This window comes from Malaya genurostris, chromosome 1 (genome assembly GCF_030247185.1).
Source record: "Malaya genurostris strain Urasoe2022 chromosome 1, Malgen_1.1, whole genome shotgun sequence".
Taxonomy (NCBI): domain Eukaryota; kingdom Metazoa; phylum Arthropoda; class Insecta; order Diptera; family Culicidae; genus Malaya; species Malaya genurostris.
In genome coordinates, this window is record NC_080570.1 from 94,134,506 (window position 1) to 94,156,244 (window position 21,739).

At 38.5% G+C, this 21,739-nt stretch overlaps 1 protein-coding gene across 1 annotated transcript; it reads right to left on the reverse strand.

Moving 5' to 3' along the window:
* Positions 1-1,951: 1,951 nt before the first annotated feature.
* Positions 1,952-6,235, reverse strand: LOC131426937 (uncharacterized protein K02A2.6-like). Its single transcript, XM_058589727.1, has one exon. The coding sequence runs from the start codon at positions 6,233-6,235 to the stop codon at positions 1,952-1,954; it is 4,284 nt and encodes a 1,427-aa protein (XP_058445710.1).
* Between the last annotated feature and the right edge of the window lie 15,504 nt (positions 6,236-21,739).

The window sequence follows — 21,739 nt, forward strand, 5'->3', positions numbered from 1 at the left end:
CTTCACACCAACCCTAAGCAACCCCAGTACATCTGTGACAGTCACCAACAACAGTGAAGCATCCCCTTCAACGAAACCATCCAACGTATCCCCTATAGAACAAAGTACACCAGCTGCAGTTAACAACTTTCCACCCAACCAACCAGCAACTGCAAACAATGTACAACAAAGCGCATCTCCAGCAACTAGCAACGAGATCAACAACAATACCACCGATGCGGCAATGGATGACGAGACGAACCACGAACGAAGTGCCCCTCGATCCTCACAGGAGGGAAATGGAAGCCCCTCTCCCCCTATAAAAAGGGTGATAACGAGTTCCAACTCAAAAAAAAATTATTTAAAAAATCGGCTCAATCGGTCACGTAAAGCTTGTACGCAAATAGGCCTAAATAAAAATATCTTTTAAATAAAAAAAAAGAAAATATCTTCAAAACGAGCCCAAGCTTGTTGAAATCGGTTCAGCCATCTCCGAGAAAATTGTGCAGAGAGCAAAAACCGTTAAATAGGTGCACACACAGACATTTGCCGACCATTCGACATTCGTACAGGTCTTGCTGTTCCACAGGAAAAATTTAAATTTTCAGTGCGTGTTTACTACATGGCACTGAAAAACAAGCGACGAGTATAGTGTATAGTGGTATAGTGTGATAAGTAAGTCGATGTCTTTCACGCAGCCCACCTGTGTTCGATTCCCAACCCCGCCCATAGGATCAGAAAGTTTTTCAGGCCCGAAGAGGCGAATCTTAAGGTCAAACCAATCATCATTTTTGTACTTCATCATCAGTGAGTTCAGCTCACCTGCTAACCGATTTCAGTAGCATCACTGAGCGAGTTGAGTAACTGGAGAGAGAAAACATCGCCTCAACATCGTAGTGTCAAACAATCAGCAGATGAGCGCTGAGCACACGTCAAATATTGGAACCCACATAGAAATGATTTATGAGCTGTGAATCGATGTGTTTGTACATCAACAAATTGCATCAGATTCTCCTAACACTGCACAGTGGTTCAAAAGCGCAATTTCGCGCTCTTAATTAATAACTCATAGGAACGTGGTTTTTTAGGTACAGTATCTTCAGCAAAGTTGTTCAGAATGATAGACGCCATCTTTTGGTAAGTTTTATTTATGTGATTAATCCCCCTAAAAGTGAGATAAAAATATTATTTTAGTTCAGAGAAAACATAGGGGCTAAGTTACTTCGACAAAGTTGTTCAGAAGGTTATTTCAAACAAATTTGCTGAAGGTACTATTCCCGTAACTTGAGTGTAATTCATGATATAATGTATTTTCTGAAAAGGGTGCCCTAAAACCAGTTTTTGTATGAAAACACATATATTATCAATTTATATGAGTTTTTCATGTTCAACAAAGTTTTTCATCATTAAAAACTACATAACTTTCTCAAACATACTATGCTGCTATCATTTCAGTTTAATGAAATAGAGCCATTTTTCATGGTTTTTATTACAAAATTTCAACTTGTCTATCATCAAAAGGCGCAGAAAGGTGCAGATGAGACTACTTACATATTAAACTACTTGACAAGAGCTTTCATACCGTGGTTGAATTACTCGTCTGCGATCGTCTGCAGGCGAGATATGTTCTTTTCCAATATCCTTGTCCTTGACATTTGCAATGATAAGGTTCATTGCATATCAGATCAGACTTCAGTATATATTCGTTACCATGGTAACTCTTACTGTTGTGATGTAAAACGAGGTGGATTCACAACAAACAAATATATTTTATTTAAAACAACTAAAATATTATATACATTAAAATGTGACTTCTACTGCGAGCCATGATCGGAAGTAAAGTGTCGTAACGATGACAGCTGTGCGTGTTTCCTGCACGGTAACGTCAACGGGCTTTTGACAGTCATCAAAAGCTGTGAGCTACCGGCTGAACAGTGTTGCCGTTAGTGTGGTCCTCCCAACATCTCCCCTTTTAATAGAGATGATAAGGATCATACCTCACGGGTACTCTTCTAGTCCGCGAAGAGTGGCGTGAGATTACCGCTTCTTGTTGACTGTTTGCTCTCGTTGTGCGTGTATGAGAACGTTGAACAATCTCCCTAGACTCGGTATTCTGGGGAATTGAGTTCTTTGTTTCCGTTGTTTGAGTTTCCAGAATAATCTCTTGAGACTCTTGAGACGCCTGCTCAAGTGGTGCTGGACGAAGTCTCCAGGTATCTAAAAGAATATTCAGGGGAATATCGGTTGACTGCTGCTTGACTGAAGTTTCAGCTCCATAGCGCCTTCGTAGTTGGTTGCAGTGAGACCTGATAAGGTTCTGCTCTGATGATAACCACACGTTGTAGATTACCCGACCAACTCGTTCTAGCACCTGTCCGGGCTCCCAAGTCCAAGTATTGTTGCGATGAACTTTGGCCCAAACCGATTCACCAATCAAATATTTCCGACTTTTGGTACCATGCTTCCGGTTGAACTGTTCTTCTTGCTTGGAGTCTGCTGATTTGTAATACGCTGTAGGAGGCTTCAACAGGTCCAAGGATGTTCGCAATCGTCTGCCCAGCAACAATTCTGCTGGTGTCTTACCTTCCGGTGCACTACGGCATGGTGTGGAGCGATAACACAGAAGGAAGGTATCAATTGCTTCCCGAAGGCTCTCTCCCCCCGTCATAATTTTTCTGAGTGTCCGTTTGAATGTGTCCACAAAACGTTCAGCCAGTCCGTTTGATTGTGGATGATACGGTGGTGTTTTCAAATGAAGAATGCCGTTGTTGGTACAATAGCTTTCGAAGTTCTCACTGGTAAACTGCGTGCCATTGTCTGTAATTAACGTTTCCGGCATGCCATGCCTCGAAAAAATTTCTCTAAACATGGTTAACGTTGCGGCCGTGGTGATTCGTTTAGTAGGAATAACTTCCGGCCATCTGCTGTACGCGTCCACAACAATCAGGTAGTAGATTCCATCTACTGGTCCGGCGAAATCGCAATGCACTCGCTGCCATGGTTGCTGTGGAAGAGGCCAACTTTCTAGCTTGGTCTTGCTGTTAGTTTTCGCTGCTTCAGCACACTTATTGCAGGAGCGAACAACCTGAGCTATCTGTTCATCGATACCAGGCCAGTACACGTAATTACGCGCTAACGATCTCATTCGTTCCACACCTGGATGTCCTTTATGCAATTGATGAAGTACTCGATTCCTAAATTTGGTTGGGATGACTATCCGTTCTCCGTACATCAAACAGCTTGAAAATACTGAAAGACTATCTCGACGCTGTTGAAACTGATGCAACTGTGGATCGCTGAGATCGGATCTATTAGTAGGCCATCTGGATTGCACGTAACTAATAACTCTCTTAAGAAGTGAGTCTGCTTGCGTTTCATCTTGGATCATCTTGAATGTGACTGGTAACACTTCTAAAGATTGTTCAAAACTGTGCTTGACTGATTCTTCCAACTCGATCGATGCGATGACATACTCTTCATTAGGCCGAATGTGATTGTTGATCAGCCGCGAAAGAACGTCTGCGTACCCAAAGCTTTCTGTTCTGACGTACTGAATGGTGAAGTTATATAATAGTAACGTCAGTGCCCACCGCTGCAGTCTGTTTGCAGTGTACACAGGAATACCTTTTTTGCTTCCGAAAATCGATAACAACGGTTTGTGATCCGTTTCGAGTATGAAACTTCGACCAAATATCATGCGATGAAAACGCGTTACGGCGAAGATGAGAGCGAGTCCCTCCTTTTCTATCTGACTATAGTTGGTTTCAGCTGGAGTGAGACTGCGTGAAGCATATGAAATTGCTTTAATTGTTCCATCCGGAAATTTATGAGCTATGCGTGCACCGATTCCTTGCTGGGATGCATCCGCTGACACCACAATGTCGAGTTTTGGATTGTAGTGTGTCAACGCGAGCGGCGACTGCAGAATTTTACGAAATCTGTCAAATGAACGCTGACATGCTTCCGACCAGATCCACTTTGAACCCGTTCTGAGTAGTTCATCCATCGGGAACCGAAGGTTGCGCATTTCCGGAATGTACTTTGCATAGTAATTGACAGCACCCAGATACGAACGCAACGATGGAACATCATGTGGCGGTGGCATGCTTGCTACGGCTGCTGATTTGTCTGGATCTGGCTTTATTCCATCGCCATCAAGTATCTGTCCGAGGTACTTGATTTGTGACATTTGAAAACTGCATTTTTCAATCCTCACTGTGAAACCATACTCTCCGAGTCGACGCAGAGTTTGATGTAAATTGTGGTCATGCTCTTCTTGTGTACGGCCACCGACTAAAATGTCGTCTAGATAACCACATGTTCCGTTGAGATCGCTGACCATTGTGTCCACCAACTGCTGAAACACTCCCGGAGCTGACTTGATGCCCGGAGTTAGACGGGTGTAACGAAACAATCCCTTATGTGTGTTGATGGTGAGAAGGTACTGGTCGCGTGTATCAATCTCTACTTGAAGGTAAGCATCTGACAAGTCGATGTGACTAAACAGTTTACATCCCGCCATTTTCGCAAATATGTCCTCAGGCAATGGTAGCGGGTACTGGTTGGACTCTAAATTACTGTTTAGTCCTGTAGAGAAATCAGCACAAATACGCACGGCTCCGTTTGGCTTCCGTACTACCACAATTGGTGCTGCCCAGTCTGAATGGTCAACTGGAACAAGAATACCAAGATCCTGAAGCCGCTGAATTTCATTTTCCACAGCGCTTTGCATGCTGTACGCCACGGGTCGTTTGGGGCGAAATATAGGCTTAGGATCTCCTTTCAAAGTGAGCTGAACTTTCGTCTTAGTACACAGTCCCATTTTACTGCTGAAAACGGTTGGGAACTGTGCCTGTAACACTTCAACATTGTGCTTTTGTGAACCGGTGACTTTGTGACAAATTGAACTAAAAGGAACGTCCCACAGTCCGAACAATTCTATCCAATCTGCGCCTAAAATGTTCAAATCAAGATTAGATGATACAACACGACACAGACCTTTTTTAGAAATGCCGCCGATTTGCGCGTCGCACCAGAATTCCAGCGCTAGATCAAGTGGTTGTCCTGACGCTGTTCTAGCACTGCATGTTGGCCTGACTCCTGGAGGCTGCCCAATGTGTTTCCAAAGCTGGTCAGATATAATTGTAATATCTGACGCTGAATCTATTTGCAACTGGACTGGAACCTTGTTGATTTGGATCTCAGCAAACTTCCTCCTTTGGCTGACGTTCTTGACTGATACCCCCTTGACGTCTTTGCTCGCAGTAAATATCTTTTTATTTGAAGAACACTTTTTCGAAAAACAGGCACAATAACCTTCCTTGTGCCCTTTCTTTTTGCAGTCACGGCACTGATGCTCGCGGTACTGGCAGTCCTTTGAGAAATGCATGCCTCCACACGACCAGCAAGGAGTTCTTGGTCGATCGATACTGGAACCTGCGGCCGATCGAAGGTGCTTGTGGTTTGACTTCGATTTGTATCTACTTTGCTTAACTGCATGTACGACCGCTTGCGTTCGCGGATTTTCCACGAGACTGTTATCCTTTTTCAGATTCACCAGGTTCTTGCACTCTTCAACTACCTTCTCCAGCGAAATTTCAGAAGTGTCGTTCAATTTAGTAATGAGCCGCATACGAATATCGGAATCTTTTGACGATTTTAATCCGCACACGAAAATGAGTGATTTGAACTGCTCTTCCGAAAGATCACTGATCTTGAAATCCACACATGCTCGATTTACCTTGCAAGAATATGACACGAAATCTTCTGCGTCGTCTTTAGTAATTTGAAGACATTGATATCGACGATGAAAGATAGACACTGGCGATCCAAAAATGGTTTTAAGCTTCTCGATGATTTGTTCGAAGGTGAAATCTTTTGATTTCTTCGGGAGAATGAAGCTGGTGAAGCGCTCATGTGCTGCTGGGTTTAATTTCCTCATTAGCAGCCGGACTTTCGCAGCATTATCCAAGCGTCCCGCATCCTTGTCAAACAGATCTGCATACCTTGAATACCAAGTGTCGAACGTGCATCCTTGATCTGGATCGTAGACAAACTCGACGATGTTGCTGGCAAGAGAATCTAACGTGATTTCATCTCTTGACAGGCCCTGTATGGTTAACTGGGTGGCTGACATCTGCGATGTGAGTTTTGCCATAAGCTGTTGTTGTTGGTTCAGGATCTGGAGCAATAACTGATCGGTGTTTTGCTGCTGCTGGGCCGCATGAGCGGCTCCCGTACCCGGAGGATCTGACATGGTCACTTAACCTCAATTTCCACGCAAACTTTTATTTGTCGAAACGTAGCGAACCATTCAATTTGCGCGGTACTGGCACCAACTAACCTCGTCGCCACTTTGTTGTGATGTAAAACGAGGTGGATTCACAACAAACAAATATATTTTATTTAAAACAACTAAAATATTATATACATTAAAATGTGACTTCTACTGCGAGCCATGATCGGAAGTAAAGTGTCGTAACGATGACAGCTGTGCGTGTTTCCTGCACGGTAACGTCAACGGGCTTTTGACAGTCATCAAAAGCTGTGAGCTACCGGCTGAACAGTGTTGCCGTTAGTGTGGTCCTCCCAACACTTACAATAAATGATTTTTATGGACATCGAAGTCTACAAATGGAAAAGTTTAGTAATCATACCAGACGTTTTCTGAAAGTGAGATAAGAAGCCACGGCTTTGAAAAAAGGCAATCATCATTTCGAATTACGTTATGTCATTTTTTGGTAAGTTTTTCTATAGAAAATTTCTGCGGACAAATGTCCTCCATTCATCAATTGAAGTGGAGATCGATAAACGCTTGCTTTATTGTACTGTTCACAATGATTAAGAAGTTTCTTTCATACATATTTCGAGAGTATTATACACGCGAGCAAAACAGATCACTTTCGAATCAGGATCCCATGAATTGGTTATTAGTTTCATCAGATCCATTGGTTACAAATATTCGTGAATGGCCAAAACAGTCCAAGAAGAATCTGTCAGATGATGCTAAGAGTCTTTTAGCTGGTTAAGAACATTGTCAGCGATCATAAAATAAATACAAATAACTAAAAATGAGTTTTGATCATACTTTTCTCTACCAGAAAATGACATAACTTAATTCGATTTAATGATTGCTTTTTTTTAAACCGTGACAAAACAGTTACCAAACTATTCTATTTATAGACTTCGATGTGCAAAAAAAAATCATATTTTGTTGCAAGTACCATAGTAATGAATATATACTGAAGTCTGATATGACATAAAGTGCACCTTATCATTGCAAATGTCAAGGACAAGGATATTTGAAAAGAACATATCTCGCCTGCAGACGATCGCAGACGAGTAATTCAACCACGGTATGAAAGCTCTTGTCAAGTAGTTTAGTATGTAAGTAGTCTCATCTGCACCTTTCTGCGCCTTTTGATGATAGACAAGTTGAAATTTTGTAATAAAAACCATGAAAAATGGCTCTATTTCATTAAACTGAAATGATAGCAGCATAGTATGTTTGAGAAAGTTATGTAGTTTTTAATGATGAAAAACTTTGTTGAACATGAAAAACTCATATAAATTGATAATATATGTGTTTTCATACAAACACTGGTTTTAGAGCACCCTTTTCAGAAAATACATTATATCATGAATTACACTCAAGTTACGGGAATAGTACCTTCAGCAAATTTGTTTGAAATAACCTTCTGAACAACTTTGTCGAAGTAACTTAGCCCCTATGTTTTCTCTGAACTAAAATAATATTTTTATCTCACTTTTAGGGGGATTAATCACATAAATAAAACTTACCAAAAGATGGCGTCTATCATTCTGAACAACTTTGCTGAAGATACTGTACCTAAAAAACCACGTTCCTATGAGTTATTAATTAAGAGCGTGAAATTGCGCTTTTGAACCACTGTGCACTGCCTCGCTTGTATTCCCATCCATCAGAGTTACCATTGGCGGCCAATATTCGAATCGATGTCATTTCAATCCAACTCTCAACACATGTTCTGGTATGCTGTTAATCGTATACGGTTCAGTAGCCAGCTGTGTTTAGCTCGAGACATGAAATTCAATCGTGTACCGTATACATCACACTACAGTTCGGTTTTTTTGTTTTCGTACATCATTGCTCGTGCTCGTTTTGAGTACCTGCAAAAAACCAAACCGAAAAACCTGGTCGTGTTGCTGCTCTGTAGTGTAAACATACACCCACCAGCGTAGCTCAATACGGTGATGCCAGGTACTACGGTTAGAGTTAGGTACTATGAAATCAAAACTGAGAACCATCAATACCATCATAATTTTGTGTCAGTGATGCTCTGTGTAGGTGAGTATGTTTGTTTAGATCAGCGGTGAGTTGATGAATAGAAGAAAATGATAGAATAAATCATTCTATTCTTATTATTAGTAATTCATGTAAGAGTGTCTGTGGACAAAAGTGAGCTACGTTTTTATTTTTGATTGTAAGATGGCGAAAATTGATTTTTTTTCCAATCGCAAGTGTATTTGGAAAGGCAACCCTTATTATAACAGAATCTTATATAATAATAATAATAACAATAATAATAATAATAATAATAATAATAATAATAATAATAATAATAATAATAATAATAATAATAATAATAATAATAATAATAATAATAATAATAATAATAATAATAATAATAATAATAATAATAATAATAATAATAATAATAATAATAATAATAATAATAATAATAATAATAATAATAATAATAATAATAATAAATATAAGGGATGAAAATTCCACAAAATCAAACTTCTGTAATAATGTTCATTCGAAGTCGAAAAATCAGAAGTAAGGAATGAAAAATTGAAGATGTTGTGAAAAAATCATTTTGTAGTGCCCTTATACGACTGGGACTGAAGGTCAATATAAACTAGTGATTAATTGCAATGCTAATAAAATATACAGTTAACATTTTATTTATAAACTCACTAAAGTTTACACTTTGTTCTAGTTAATTGCCAAAACTAAATTATCATCGGCAATAATCATATGCATTATTCATAGCACCTGAGCCTAACATTACCATTTAACGGTTTTCCGAGTGATCAATTCTAATCAAACCCTCGTTATCTTTACTGTGCTGATCCTTACCAATCACCTTATGTTTGGAGCACATATCGGTTATCATACTACGTGCGATTACAAGCGATCAAAAATCAAGTTTCGGCAAACAGCTAGATTTTATATGCTCGTCAATTTTGTAACTGATAGCATCCACTTAACCCACTTACAGCCAGTGGTTAGTAGGCAGGTTCTTTTGACTGCAGCCTGTTGGTTCATACCATAAGCAGTAATAACGCTGCCTTTAGATTTTCTGGTAATTATGTCGAAATCATTGAAGTCATATTTGACTGTCAAAGAACTAAAATACTACTAAAATAACAGGTTTTACAAAACAGTTTAATCCTAATACACAATTTATGGTTTTGCGTCGAATTTTCTGTTCCAAGCGGAAATGTGACAAAATTTTCCTTGAATGAAAATTACAACCAATGGCTGAATGTGACAATCAGATTAATGAATATTTCGTGGATAACCTGTCTAATTATTTCCAATACAAATATAGGAATAAAACTTCAACTATGACACTTAGTTTTAGATCTTCCTGTGTAAAAAGTTGTATTAAAAATTCCATTGTCACCAGACCCACAGACTACGGAGGGAGCTCAGGTCGCCCACCAGCTGATCGATCCACTGTGCTCACGGTGACTCTCGTATACTTGTTCCTGTCTGATCGCTCTCAAGAACTGTCTTCACCGGGTCGTCGTCCAAAATCCTTATGACGTGTCGGACCCACCGCAACTTGCTACAAACTCCACACTTTTGTTTATCTTTGCAATGCAATGAATATCTAAGCTCGTCAAGAAAATTTAAAAAATACCCTTATGATCACCTCTGAACTGCAAAAAGTACCTGTAGTATCTGAGTTTTTTTGATAATTCACTAAGTTTTCATGGAACTATGCCGATATATACAAACAATTTGACTTGACTTCTTTATTAGACATTTGCTATCCTTTCACACGTATGAATATTCTTGCAACCATTTCTTAGTAGTGATAAATATATGTGCTTGCCAAAAAATGTCGATTTTCGTAAAATTCGAAACATTTTGCCTCAAATTAAGGTACAAATCTTCGAAAATAACGCGCCGTTATGATCCAATTTATTCAAACATCCACCACCCACAAATACCCTTACAATCATATCTAAGTTATACAAAAAGTACCTATGCTCATCAAATAGTATCGATTCTCGTCAAATTAGATAGATTTTGTCATGATCCCCCTGTTGAGGACACTTGCTACGCTTCCTCCCCTATAAAAATATCCCCATGACCACCTCTAAAAAGCAAGAAGTATCTGTGCCAAGTTTGATTACCGTTCAATAGTTCCGACGTTATGCCGTTACAAATATCACACACCCCTTCTTAGAGACCCTTACTACATGCACCCCTCACAAACACCCTAAAGACCATATTAGAAAAAAAATTGTCATAACCCCTCCTATATTAAGGACACTTGCTACGCTCTCCCTCCCCTTAAAATACCCGTATGACCATATCTGAAGAGCAAGAAGTACTTGAGCCAAGCTTGATAGCAATCCGTTCAGTAGTTTTAGAATTTGTCGTCACAAGCATAACACCTCCCTTTCTAAAGGCACTTGCTACATCCACCCCCTTATAATGATATCTAGGTATGCCAAATGTATTTACTATCAATTCGAAAAGGATCGATTCTCGTCAAATTATAAAACTTTCCATGAACCAAAGACCACCACCCCACCCCCCCTCATTGTCATTTACCACTTGCTGAGTTCCTTCCCCTATAAAAATAACCTTATGACCATATCTGAAGAACAAGAAGTAACTGTGCCAAGATTGGTGTCAATGCGTTGTATGATTCCGGAGTTATGCCGTTACAGACATACAACCTTACATCACAGAGAACAGACATCCATGTAGAGATCTCAATGAGTGCAAGATATTTAACGGTTGTTTGCAAAGTGATCACCAAGTAATAATTGGCCTGTAGAGGTGCTACGAGCATCCCAGCAGTCGCTAATGAGTTCCTGCGTTCGAGCCTCTACAATGGTAATGCATGCGTGCAAAGTCGTACGCAACGGTGTTTTTAACGGATTTTTACTTGTATTTTTTGAAAAAGTTTGTACAAGCTTGGATGTCTGTTCTTTGTGCTTGAATATTTCACACAAGATCTAGTATTCCTTTCTTCGACGGCCAAACACTTATGCAACTCGTTATGCGCCAAACACCTATCGATGATCTATCAAGCATAGACGACTTTTTCAGTGGAAAAGTCCATTGTCTATACAAAAAAACTTTATGGATTTTTCCTACTTTTCCGGTAGGATTTCCTAATTTTTTTGATGTACGAACCCGGTGGGGGTAGAAACTGATCGAACAAAAAAAGAATCATGTAAATCCGTCCATCCGTTCTTACGTGATGTGATTACAAAGAATGACCTCTGCATTTATATATATATATATATATATATATATATATATATATATAGAATCTTTTTTTGTTTGATTAGTTTCTACCCCCACCGGGTTCGTACATCAAAAAAATTAGAAATATTTTCCGGAAAAGTGGGAAAAATCCAAAACATTGTTTTGTATGGAGCATGGAATTTTCCGTTGAAAAATTCACCAATGCTTGCTAGATCTACGATTGATGTTTTGCGCACAACGAGTTGCATAAGTGTTTGACCGACGACACGACCTGCCACTCGTCTATCAAAACTGTATCGCAAATTTAACTACCCCTCAGTAACTGGTAATGTCAAAACGAAATTGCTTGAAAAGATATTAAAACTGGCAACACAGGTCGAACGCTGTTGATTTTAAATAACAGTCATCCATGGCTACGTATGTTGTTTAATTGCAACATATAAATAATCTCGAAACGGCAACAAAATGTGATTCCTGCGAACCGGTTGGTTACTACCGAACTTGCACGTACTTCGCAATCTATTTTTCAATAGGTCTTAACATCAAATGACTGTTCCGCTGTTTATTTTCACTTCCGATTATTGTGGAAAAGTATGATTTTTATCAAACTTTTCGGTTAAATTCATCATTAAGATATCATCAAGCGTAAACGTGGAAACGGCTTGGTAATCAATACAGAAGACTGGGGGACGGATGTAGCGTGGTGAGTTAGGCGATGCCTTTCATGCATCCCACCTGGGTGCGATTCCCAACCTTGCACATAGGGTCAGAAAGTTGTTCTGGTCCGAAGAGTCCTTGAGACTCAAACCGCTATGATCGAAACAAAAAATACAGAAGACAATAAACATAAAAAACACTTGTTATCAAACATCGCAAAGAATTGTAAGGTAGAAAGTTTGACAGGTTTAGAATCGTGAACCTCGTCGCCATATGATTCCGTTCGTTCAAGAATTATTCGCTCACGTCTTTGGTGAAGCAGAGCATTTACTAATAGTGCGCCGTTCTACTGAACGAGAATGGGAACGTCTGTGCTTGAGGTCAGGGAGCAGGGTCACCTAAAGATATCCAATGAACGTTCACTCTTCACTCTTCACACGATTGAATCAGTTCCATCAAAGAGAGACTAATATCATCGCAACAACAAACACCCGGCATGGCTCATTTAACATAGAATCGACACCAGTGCGAGAGCGAATTTCTCTCGATGACATTTCTGAGAACCAAAGGTTAGCACGCTGCTGTGGGGATCCTCTCTGAAGCAACAAACGGTCGCTTATTCTCGTTTCGCGATCCGATTCTGTATGGGCAGTGGATAATTGCGATAGAATCATTTTACTATTGCCGCTTATTCTAACTATGTGCATATAACCTTTGTATAAGTTGTGTCTATGAAAATGTATGTGAATGCTCCACACTAGGGTTTTGAAATATTGCAACCTAGTATGAGAAACATCAAGATGAACCATCGATTTGATTTTCTGCGATAATTGTCAACTTGCGATCCTCTCTTGGGAAATTCCACACAGCAACGGTCATTATCAGACTGTATATTTTTTCATGGGCTGTGAAATACTCAGAGTATGAAGTGGAGCAAAGAAATGTAGAAAAATTCTCTCGCGGTTCATGCATTGAGAGACTCGAGTTCTTGTAGCATCTTCTACTGGATTGAAAATGTTGTATACAATATAGATAGCAATATAGCAGCTTCTGTCAAATTTTCGGCAATCGCCAATACTGGCCTGTGAGCTGCTGCATGAATTCCAACATTCCAACATTCTTAATCGTCCTGGGTCTATGGTGTCTAATTCAGAATACGTTTGGATTCTTTAATTTCTAACGCTTGTCTTGCCATGGTCGCCGCCTGCACTTTGTACTATTTGTTGTATTCAGATAAACGTATCCTACAGGAAAGGCTTTTTTCTTTGGTTTTATAATTGTTTGGAAATTTGTGATATGAGTACAGAGCACTACATACTGAGAAAAAATGTTTTTTACTATTTCTACATATTTTAAAATAATCTAATCACTACCTAGGCAACGAAATATATGATTCCGTCGATCTAGATGATGCAACACAATTCATCACTTACTTATTTTACAATATTACCACGAATTGCTAGCGATGGCAAGCGAAAAAGTTTCTAATGGAAGAATAGTTTGTTTTTGTTTATTCGTGTTGAAAAATAGGTTCCTTGGTAACGTTTGTAGCAACCAGAAAAGTGTTGCTGGAAATAGTATTTTCAATAAATAACAAGAGGTCGCTATATCTGTGTCGCTATAACAAGGGGTCGCTATATGTTCGGAGTGTCTGATCGTGTCGTAGGTTTGACCTTCGAAGAAAATAACACTAGATCGTTGAAAAATTGGCGCGCAGCGAGTAGTTTTGTGTGGATATTTCACATGAATACTTGATTGATGTGATTCGTCATTCCGAGCCACGTGCTTAATTGGGTATCAACATTATTGTTTGCCAAATCATTTAATGATGGAACGCATAGCTATATCGTACACAGGATCAAAAGTTCTGATTTCGTTTACCAGAAGATGCATTGTGTGTAATGTAATCAGTTAGATGATTAATGTTGGCCATCGTAGGCGTGAGTTGAACAAATCACATTATAGATTTTTTGAACGAATCAATGAAAGGATTCTGAGATGAGATCAAACAAAGAGGTTTGCCTTGCATTTAGCATGCTGAAGTTCGTTCAATCGCATCGGATAAATTCTGGTGGATTGATAAGCTGAATACTGGTACAATCACTCCTCTTCACTCCACTATAACAGAAGAATTGCACATTATTTTCATATATATATATATATATATATATATATATATATATATATATATATATATATATATATATATATATATATATATATATATATATATATATATATTCAAGTGCATCTATTTTTGTGCCGAAGCTCCTCAGCAATTCAAAAATGTAAATTTTCTCGCGACATTTTCTCATGGAAAAGGGCCATGCGACGGTGCTGGAGGTACTATCAAAAAATGACACGTCGCGCAAGTTTACAAATGATCAATGATTGTCAAATTTCGACCGCGAATGAATTGTACGAGTGGGCTAGGAAAGCATCTTCTCTACACAATATTTCAGTCATATACAAATGCTCAGAAGATTATGTAAAAGCAGAGAAATTTCTTAAAAATCGTTTCGAAAAATGTAAAACTATTTCTGGAGCACAATCGTTTCACTGAGCCGCACGGAGACAAGGAATTGAAAATGAAAGAAAAACCAAATCATACAAAAAACTTTATGTCAGCATTATTTTATTACTCACGTAAATCCTTTGTCCCAGTTTTACTCGCTTCCTGCCTGAAATGTTGCTAACAATAAACTGACAAAGTTAGGATTCGATCTGTGGCGCGACATGTGTCGACAAGTTAAGCCCGTATCGGAGCGAATTGCGCTGCGGGTCGTGATTGAAAAATTCACTGCTCCGAAAGTATTGATCTTTCCCCTCTGAAACTTTGCCAAGATTGAGTTAAACCCCTAAGACTTTTTTTTTCAACAACAAAAAATTAGGCCCAAGTTTGATTTTTTTATTTGTTTATTAGTTTTTAACTTTTTTCATTATATTAACTTTAAAGGTTGTTTTATGGAATCGCTTATTTGAAAGTTAAGGAGAAGACGCACAATTCTTGTCTACACTCTTACCAGCCGCTACCTAATTTTGGGTCAAAACCTACCCAAAATCAACTAAAGTGCATCTCCCCAATTTTGGGTAACGAGTGAAGACCTCAAAATTTAGGTAACTGTAAGTTTAGTACAAATGTTATGCCATAACAAAGCACGCTACCCATTTTTACCCATCAACTCAAAGTTTGAGTAGATAACGACCTAATTTTGGGTAGCTTATAGAAGAGCTCGACAATGAGTGATTTCTCCTCAAAAAATAGGTAGAAATGATTTTCAGTGTAGGACGAATGTTTGTATTTTTACATAGTATAGTATCTTTTACAGTATAGGCTGTTGAAAAAAGGCACTTTTTTGAAAACGCGAAATTTCAAAAAATCATATCTCGAAAATTCCACGTAACATATTAAAATAAAAAAAAACGTGTCGAATGTTTTCGAGTTCTTTACCGAAAAAAAAGTTAGATAAAAAAATTGGGTGGCTGATATTGCGTGGAATGCCCCATATATACTATTTACTTACTAATCGAATGTCGGGATGTGATAGTATGAATCCCATTAAGTGAATATTGTTTAGCGTTAAACAATTTTACTTGATAATAGTAACTTATATAGCACCGCATGACCTCAAACTAGCCTGTTTACAAAACCGTTAAATGATTTCAGTAAGTGTATATCAATCCTTGGTCACTGTTGATGGAGAATGAAATTATCAGTAATACAAACAGTAATGAGCCAATCGCTTGATACCAGCGCAATACGGCCGTTATCAGAACTGTAAACGTCTCTCGTTAAACGATTCGTTGGCAACAGTATCCATTTTCGTTTCTGTAGACAATGGCCATCGAATCACGTCGACTAAACTTGATAGATAATGAATAAAGTTTGATGTGGAAAGTTTGCTTGTATTATTTTACGGTTATTTATTACTTCACAATCTTTGTTTAACGGAGAGCGAAGCATTATTCTTGCCAGTGTGAGTTATATAGAATCGACGCGACATAGATATATACGGGCAGTAGTGATTCATAAATAAAAGACACTGCAATTTGGCGCCAGCGTTAGTCCCAAAACGGCCTCTCGTTTAGATGATGATGATGATGATGGTCCCACCTCATACCCCTACAAAGGTGTGAGCAGAACGAGTTATCTAAATGATAATTAATATTTTTGCACATATCTTAACCAGTAAACAAAAGAAAACGATCTGATTAATCTAGCAGGTATAGATTCTTCTTCAAAAGAACGACTGACCACAAAATAACATTCAAATATCTCGGATTTACTATCCAGGGTTAATCAAGAAAATTTCCAACCCGGGAAGATCCTTGATCACATCAGGAATCGAACCCGATATCTTTACCAGTATCAGACAGTAATTCACCTGGCCCTTCCCGCCGGACCAGTTCATCGCTACACACATCAGCTACGATGGAGTAACGAGACTGCGGATGAGCAGAGCCAAGCCCAATTCCATCAACAACTGTCGATCCCAATTAATCTCCCGAATCAATTCCTTAAATTATTAATCAAACCTTGCAATCGAGGTCAAGAGCAAACTTAACACACTGAATGCTAAGGCTCTTCGGCCAGTCCTATTCGCTTTCCAAAAAGTCACTACCTGCTTCGCGCGCGAGGCTCAAACGTTTGTAGACTGCTCATTATTTTTAACTCTCAAACAAACTAAAAATCCATCATCATCATACCGAACATAGTAACTTAATTCGTCTCACAATAATATATATAAACAAAAAGAAAAAGAAAATACAATCTTCGTAATACGTAAAAAAAATAAAAAATCTAAAAAATTTGAACTAACTAACTAAATATTTGCTTACAAAGCGGACTTTATGTGTGAAATACATAACCTTTTGAACTCCACCAATGTCGCTGCGCGTTTGATTTCTCTTGGCATCGAATTGAAAAAACTTATTCCCCTGTACAACAATGAGTTTTGCGATCTGGCTAACAGAAAGCTTGGTGTTCTAGCATCAGATGCGTTTCTAGTATTGTACCTATGCAAATCAGTTCCTCTTTCAATTCGATCACACAAATATCGAGGCAGCATGCCGTTTAATATCTTGAAAATAAATACCATGGTTAAGTAGTAAATTCTCTGTTTCACTGAAAGCCATTGTAATGCGTTCAGTAGAAAACCTGACGAGGTATATCTACTACATTTTAGAATTAATCGCATGATTTTATTTTGCAGTCGCTGTAATCTCAAGATTTGTGTGTTATTAGCAAGAAACAGAATGGATGGGCAAAAGTCAATGTGTGGTGAAATGACTGTTTTATACAAAAGAATCTTACTATGGGTCGTTAAGTCATTTTTCAAACGACATAATACACCATACTTTTTGGCAATCTTCTTGATGACGTTATTGATATGAGATTTGAATGTTAACTTTTCATCAATTATGACTCCAAGATACTTCATTTCTCTAACGCGATCAATAGTTTCACCATCAATTTCCACATTGGCGTCATGACCGGTGCTAACAGAAGAAATAACCATATATTTAGTTTTCGCGACGTTTAGTTTCAGTTGCTTAAATTTTAACCATCGAACCAGCGAACTTAGATCCTCGTTTAAATGTGCAACAGCTTCATTGAAATCTTTAGCCGTAATGAACAGAACAGTATCATCAGCAAACAAATTTATATCACAGAAACGTAAGACTCGCTTCATATCATTAATATACATGATAAATAGAATACGACCTAACACACTTCCCTGAGGCACACCAAGTGAATTGCCGAGGGAACTAGACATTACATCGTTAAAAACAGTCTTTTGAGATCTACCACATAAATAGTTTTCAAACCATTCATGTGCCATTCCCCCGATGCCAAAACGCCTCAATGTCTGCAACAATAAAGGTCTTGAAATTGTTTCAAAGGCTCTCTTCAGATCCAAGAACACAGCAAAAATACTCTCTTTGGCTTCGATTTTTTCCTTCCATTTTGCCAATACTAGGTTCAAAGCGGTTTCACAAGAGTGACCCTTACGATATCCCGATTGTTCCGGTATTAGCAAACTGTTAGAGTTCAAATAGTTAATCAGCTGATCTTTAACAACAAGTTCCAAAATTTTTTCCAGCGTGTGCAGCATGTTAATGGGACGGTACTCCTCGGCTTTATCCGTTCCAGTAACCTTGGGGATAGGAACAACCAGAGATTCTTTCCACACTTTTGGCACGTGCCCCGTGTACAACGATTCATTTACCAAATCCAGTAGATCGTGTCCGCTAACATGAAAGCAATCCTGTATCACCTTTGAGTTTACATTGTCAATACCCGTCGATTTTTCCAAATTAAAACAAATATTTTTCAATTGTTCAAAAGTGATTGGTTGAAATTCATCAAGTCTACAATAGTTATTCATCGGCTGTGTTATTTCAACAGGTTCACCTACCAATTCAATACTTTGATTGATCTGCTGAACACTGTTTATGAAATAACTGTTGAACTTTTCAGATATAATTTGTTCTGTGTGTTCTTCTATACCGTCAAAAGTTATACTTTTCGATGCACTATGTGTAGGCTTGATAAGCTGTTTGAGAATTTTCCATAACTCTCTACTGTTTTGTTGATTTTGATCGATTCTCCTCTGTATGTATTCATATCTAGTCTTCTTCAGGGCCCGTGAATAAATATTTCGTGCTTGTGTATATCTACTCCAGTGACTATCATTGTTAGTTCTACAGAATCTCTTGTACTGTTTATCCCTCTCCCGTTTTAACCGTAAGAGGTCTATTGAGTACCAACTACTCGAGCTGTTCAAACTAACATACTTTTCAATTACTAATTCATTAGTACACTTTTTCAGTATGTCAGTAAGAATAGATGCCCTGTGATCCAAATTTCCAGTCAACTGTGTACAACCCAAGCTTCTTGATACAAGTCGAGATATGGTTTGCTTTGAATAGTTTTTCCAACACTTGATTTTCACCGTATCTTCCTCATTTCTAGAGCTACTCGTTACGGAAATTGCAATTGTTTCATGATCTGAAATCTTGCAATCGGATTCCACATTTGAATAAACACCGTCGAAATTGGAATACACGTGATCTATCAATGTTTTACTGTATCTCGAAATTCTTGTAAATTCATTCACAGTTTGCCTCAAATTGAAGAATTCTGCTAACTGTTTCAATTGATTCGAACCTTGATCACTGAGCCAATCAATATTAAAATCTCCAGTAATAATATTTAGTTTACCAAAATCGACGAAATTCTCCCACCAGTTTTCTAGAATTTCCAGAAACTGGCGGTCGCTTGAACTTGGAGAGTGGTAAACGACCCCATAATTTCCCATCTGCATGCCTCTTTCAACTGATATACCCAAGAACCAATTATTTCCAACTGCTTCGTTTGATTGAATGCTGAATTTAATTGACTCTCTGGCGTAAATTGCAACTCCACCCGTGTGCCTGGAATGGGACAAACAAAAAGCAACAGTGTAACCCGGAACACTGAACTGATCGAAAGCGTCAGAATCAACAATATGTGTCTCTGAGAGCAAAACTAATGAAGGATGTCTATCCTCTATAAGATGACGCATTGCGACATAATTAGAAGACAAACCGGCTATGTTCAAATACAAAATATCTGAATGCCTCCCATCGATTAGTTGCTATTCCATTGACATAATGTTGCTCTTTTTCGTTTCAAGCAATCTCAGATATACAGGACACTGCTTACTAAATGCTGGATGGTGAATGTCTAAATTCAATTTCCTTTCTTTGTTCATTTTCAGACAATTAACGCATTTGAATTCAGTTGAAGAACACTCAGATGTTCTATGTGCGGAATTACATTTGGAACAATTTTCACTGTTTAAACATTCGGTGCTCTTGTGACCAAACTCACCACACTTGAAACAGCGCAATACGTTGAACGACTCGAAAACCGAACACCTATCCCAGCCGACGCAAACCTTACCGGCGGCCATCAAACTAGAATAAGTATTTTTATCAACCTCAATTATAACACTGAATTTGTTATATTTGAAGCGTGGATTCTCAAAGTCAGCAACAACTTTTACATCTTCAATCGAAATTTCCTGATTTTGACTTTTCAATAGGTCAATAAATACATCAGAGGAATATCGATCACTCATCCCCACTATTTTCAGTTTTGGTTTCCCGGGCTTGGGTATAACAGCATTGTATTCAGTACCTAAATTGCTTTCAATGTTTTCTTTCACTGACTGAATATCCTCTCCTGCTGCACACTCAACAATAATCGAGCCATCTTTACCATTTTTGAAATTACTAATTTTATGTGTTCTTGGATCCAACCTACCCTTTAAAAATTGTCTCGTGTCATCACTTGTTTGCGAAGACTCAATAGGTTTAATCATAATAACCGAGCGAGTCTTACGTTTTCTGTTACTTTTCGTTCTATTTCTAGTTAATTTACCAGAAAGAACATCCGCGTATGACTTTTTATTATTTTTATCAAAAACTTCGTCATTACTATCATTATCAACATTTTTATCATGTGGTTCATCATCAGTATTAGACATAATTTTTCTTTTGCGTCTGGGATTTCCATCTGACTCCGAATGAGTCTTTCTATCTGCAACAATTTTCTTTCTCTTCATTACGACCAATTCATTATCATTGCGCTGATTATTCTTAATCACGAAACTTTTCAAATCTTCCAACTTTTTGGCCACACTGTTTTCTAAACAGGCCATTTTGCTCTCCAGAGCATCATTGGAAGATCTGATCAGTCTCTCGATTCCACTCTCTATCGCGATATTAATATGTGCCTCGATACTCTCCCGCACAGCAGCAAACGAATCAGTGATGGATTTGAATTTCTCCATCTCCTTCTTCATATTACTAATGAGCGAAAGAACATCATCCTTTGGCATCATATTAGACACCGCGGCACCTTCCAAACAATCAGCACATTTAAACAAAAGCGCCGGTGTATCTGAAACCCAACCGGCCATGGCTCTCGTAAGCCCAGTACAGCGCTGGTGATAGCCATTCTCGCAAACTGAACATGTTATTCTAATATCTGATATGGTTATTTTTTCCTTACACTTCACACATTCACCCATCATTCATGCACAAACCAAACCGGCCCGACACACAGCTGGGGGAGAAATTAAAGCAAAGTGAACCATGCAAAAACAATAGACAATGCATTCAATATACCACGGTACGACGCCGCTTTGTTTGAGCGATCGCCGCACGGCGATTACTGACACAATTTACAGCACAAAATAGAAGTATTTACAAAACACTTTCTACTTATCTGTTTAAAGCACAATTAGTCACTTGCTTAGTCGAAAAAATTTTCGCAAAAAGCCACCTATTTCACACAAAATTTATCACAATTTGACTCAGCACTAAAGACGCACAAGTTACCATGTTCGCCATACAATACACAATCGTTGGGCTTCGTTTCTTACGAGGTCGATATCGTATTCAATCAGGGACCTTACACGAGAGCCAGTAATGACACACATAATGTGTGAGGGCAGTAATGATGAAATCTCCATGCAAAGATTGAAGGCAAAAGCAAAGTCTTGACATTACATCCCTTTTGTGGAATTTGGCCTGTATTAGGATCATGGC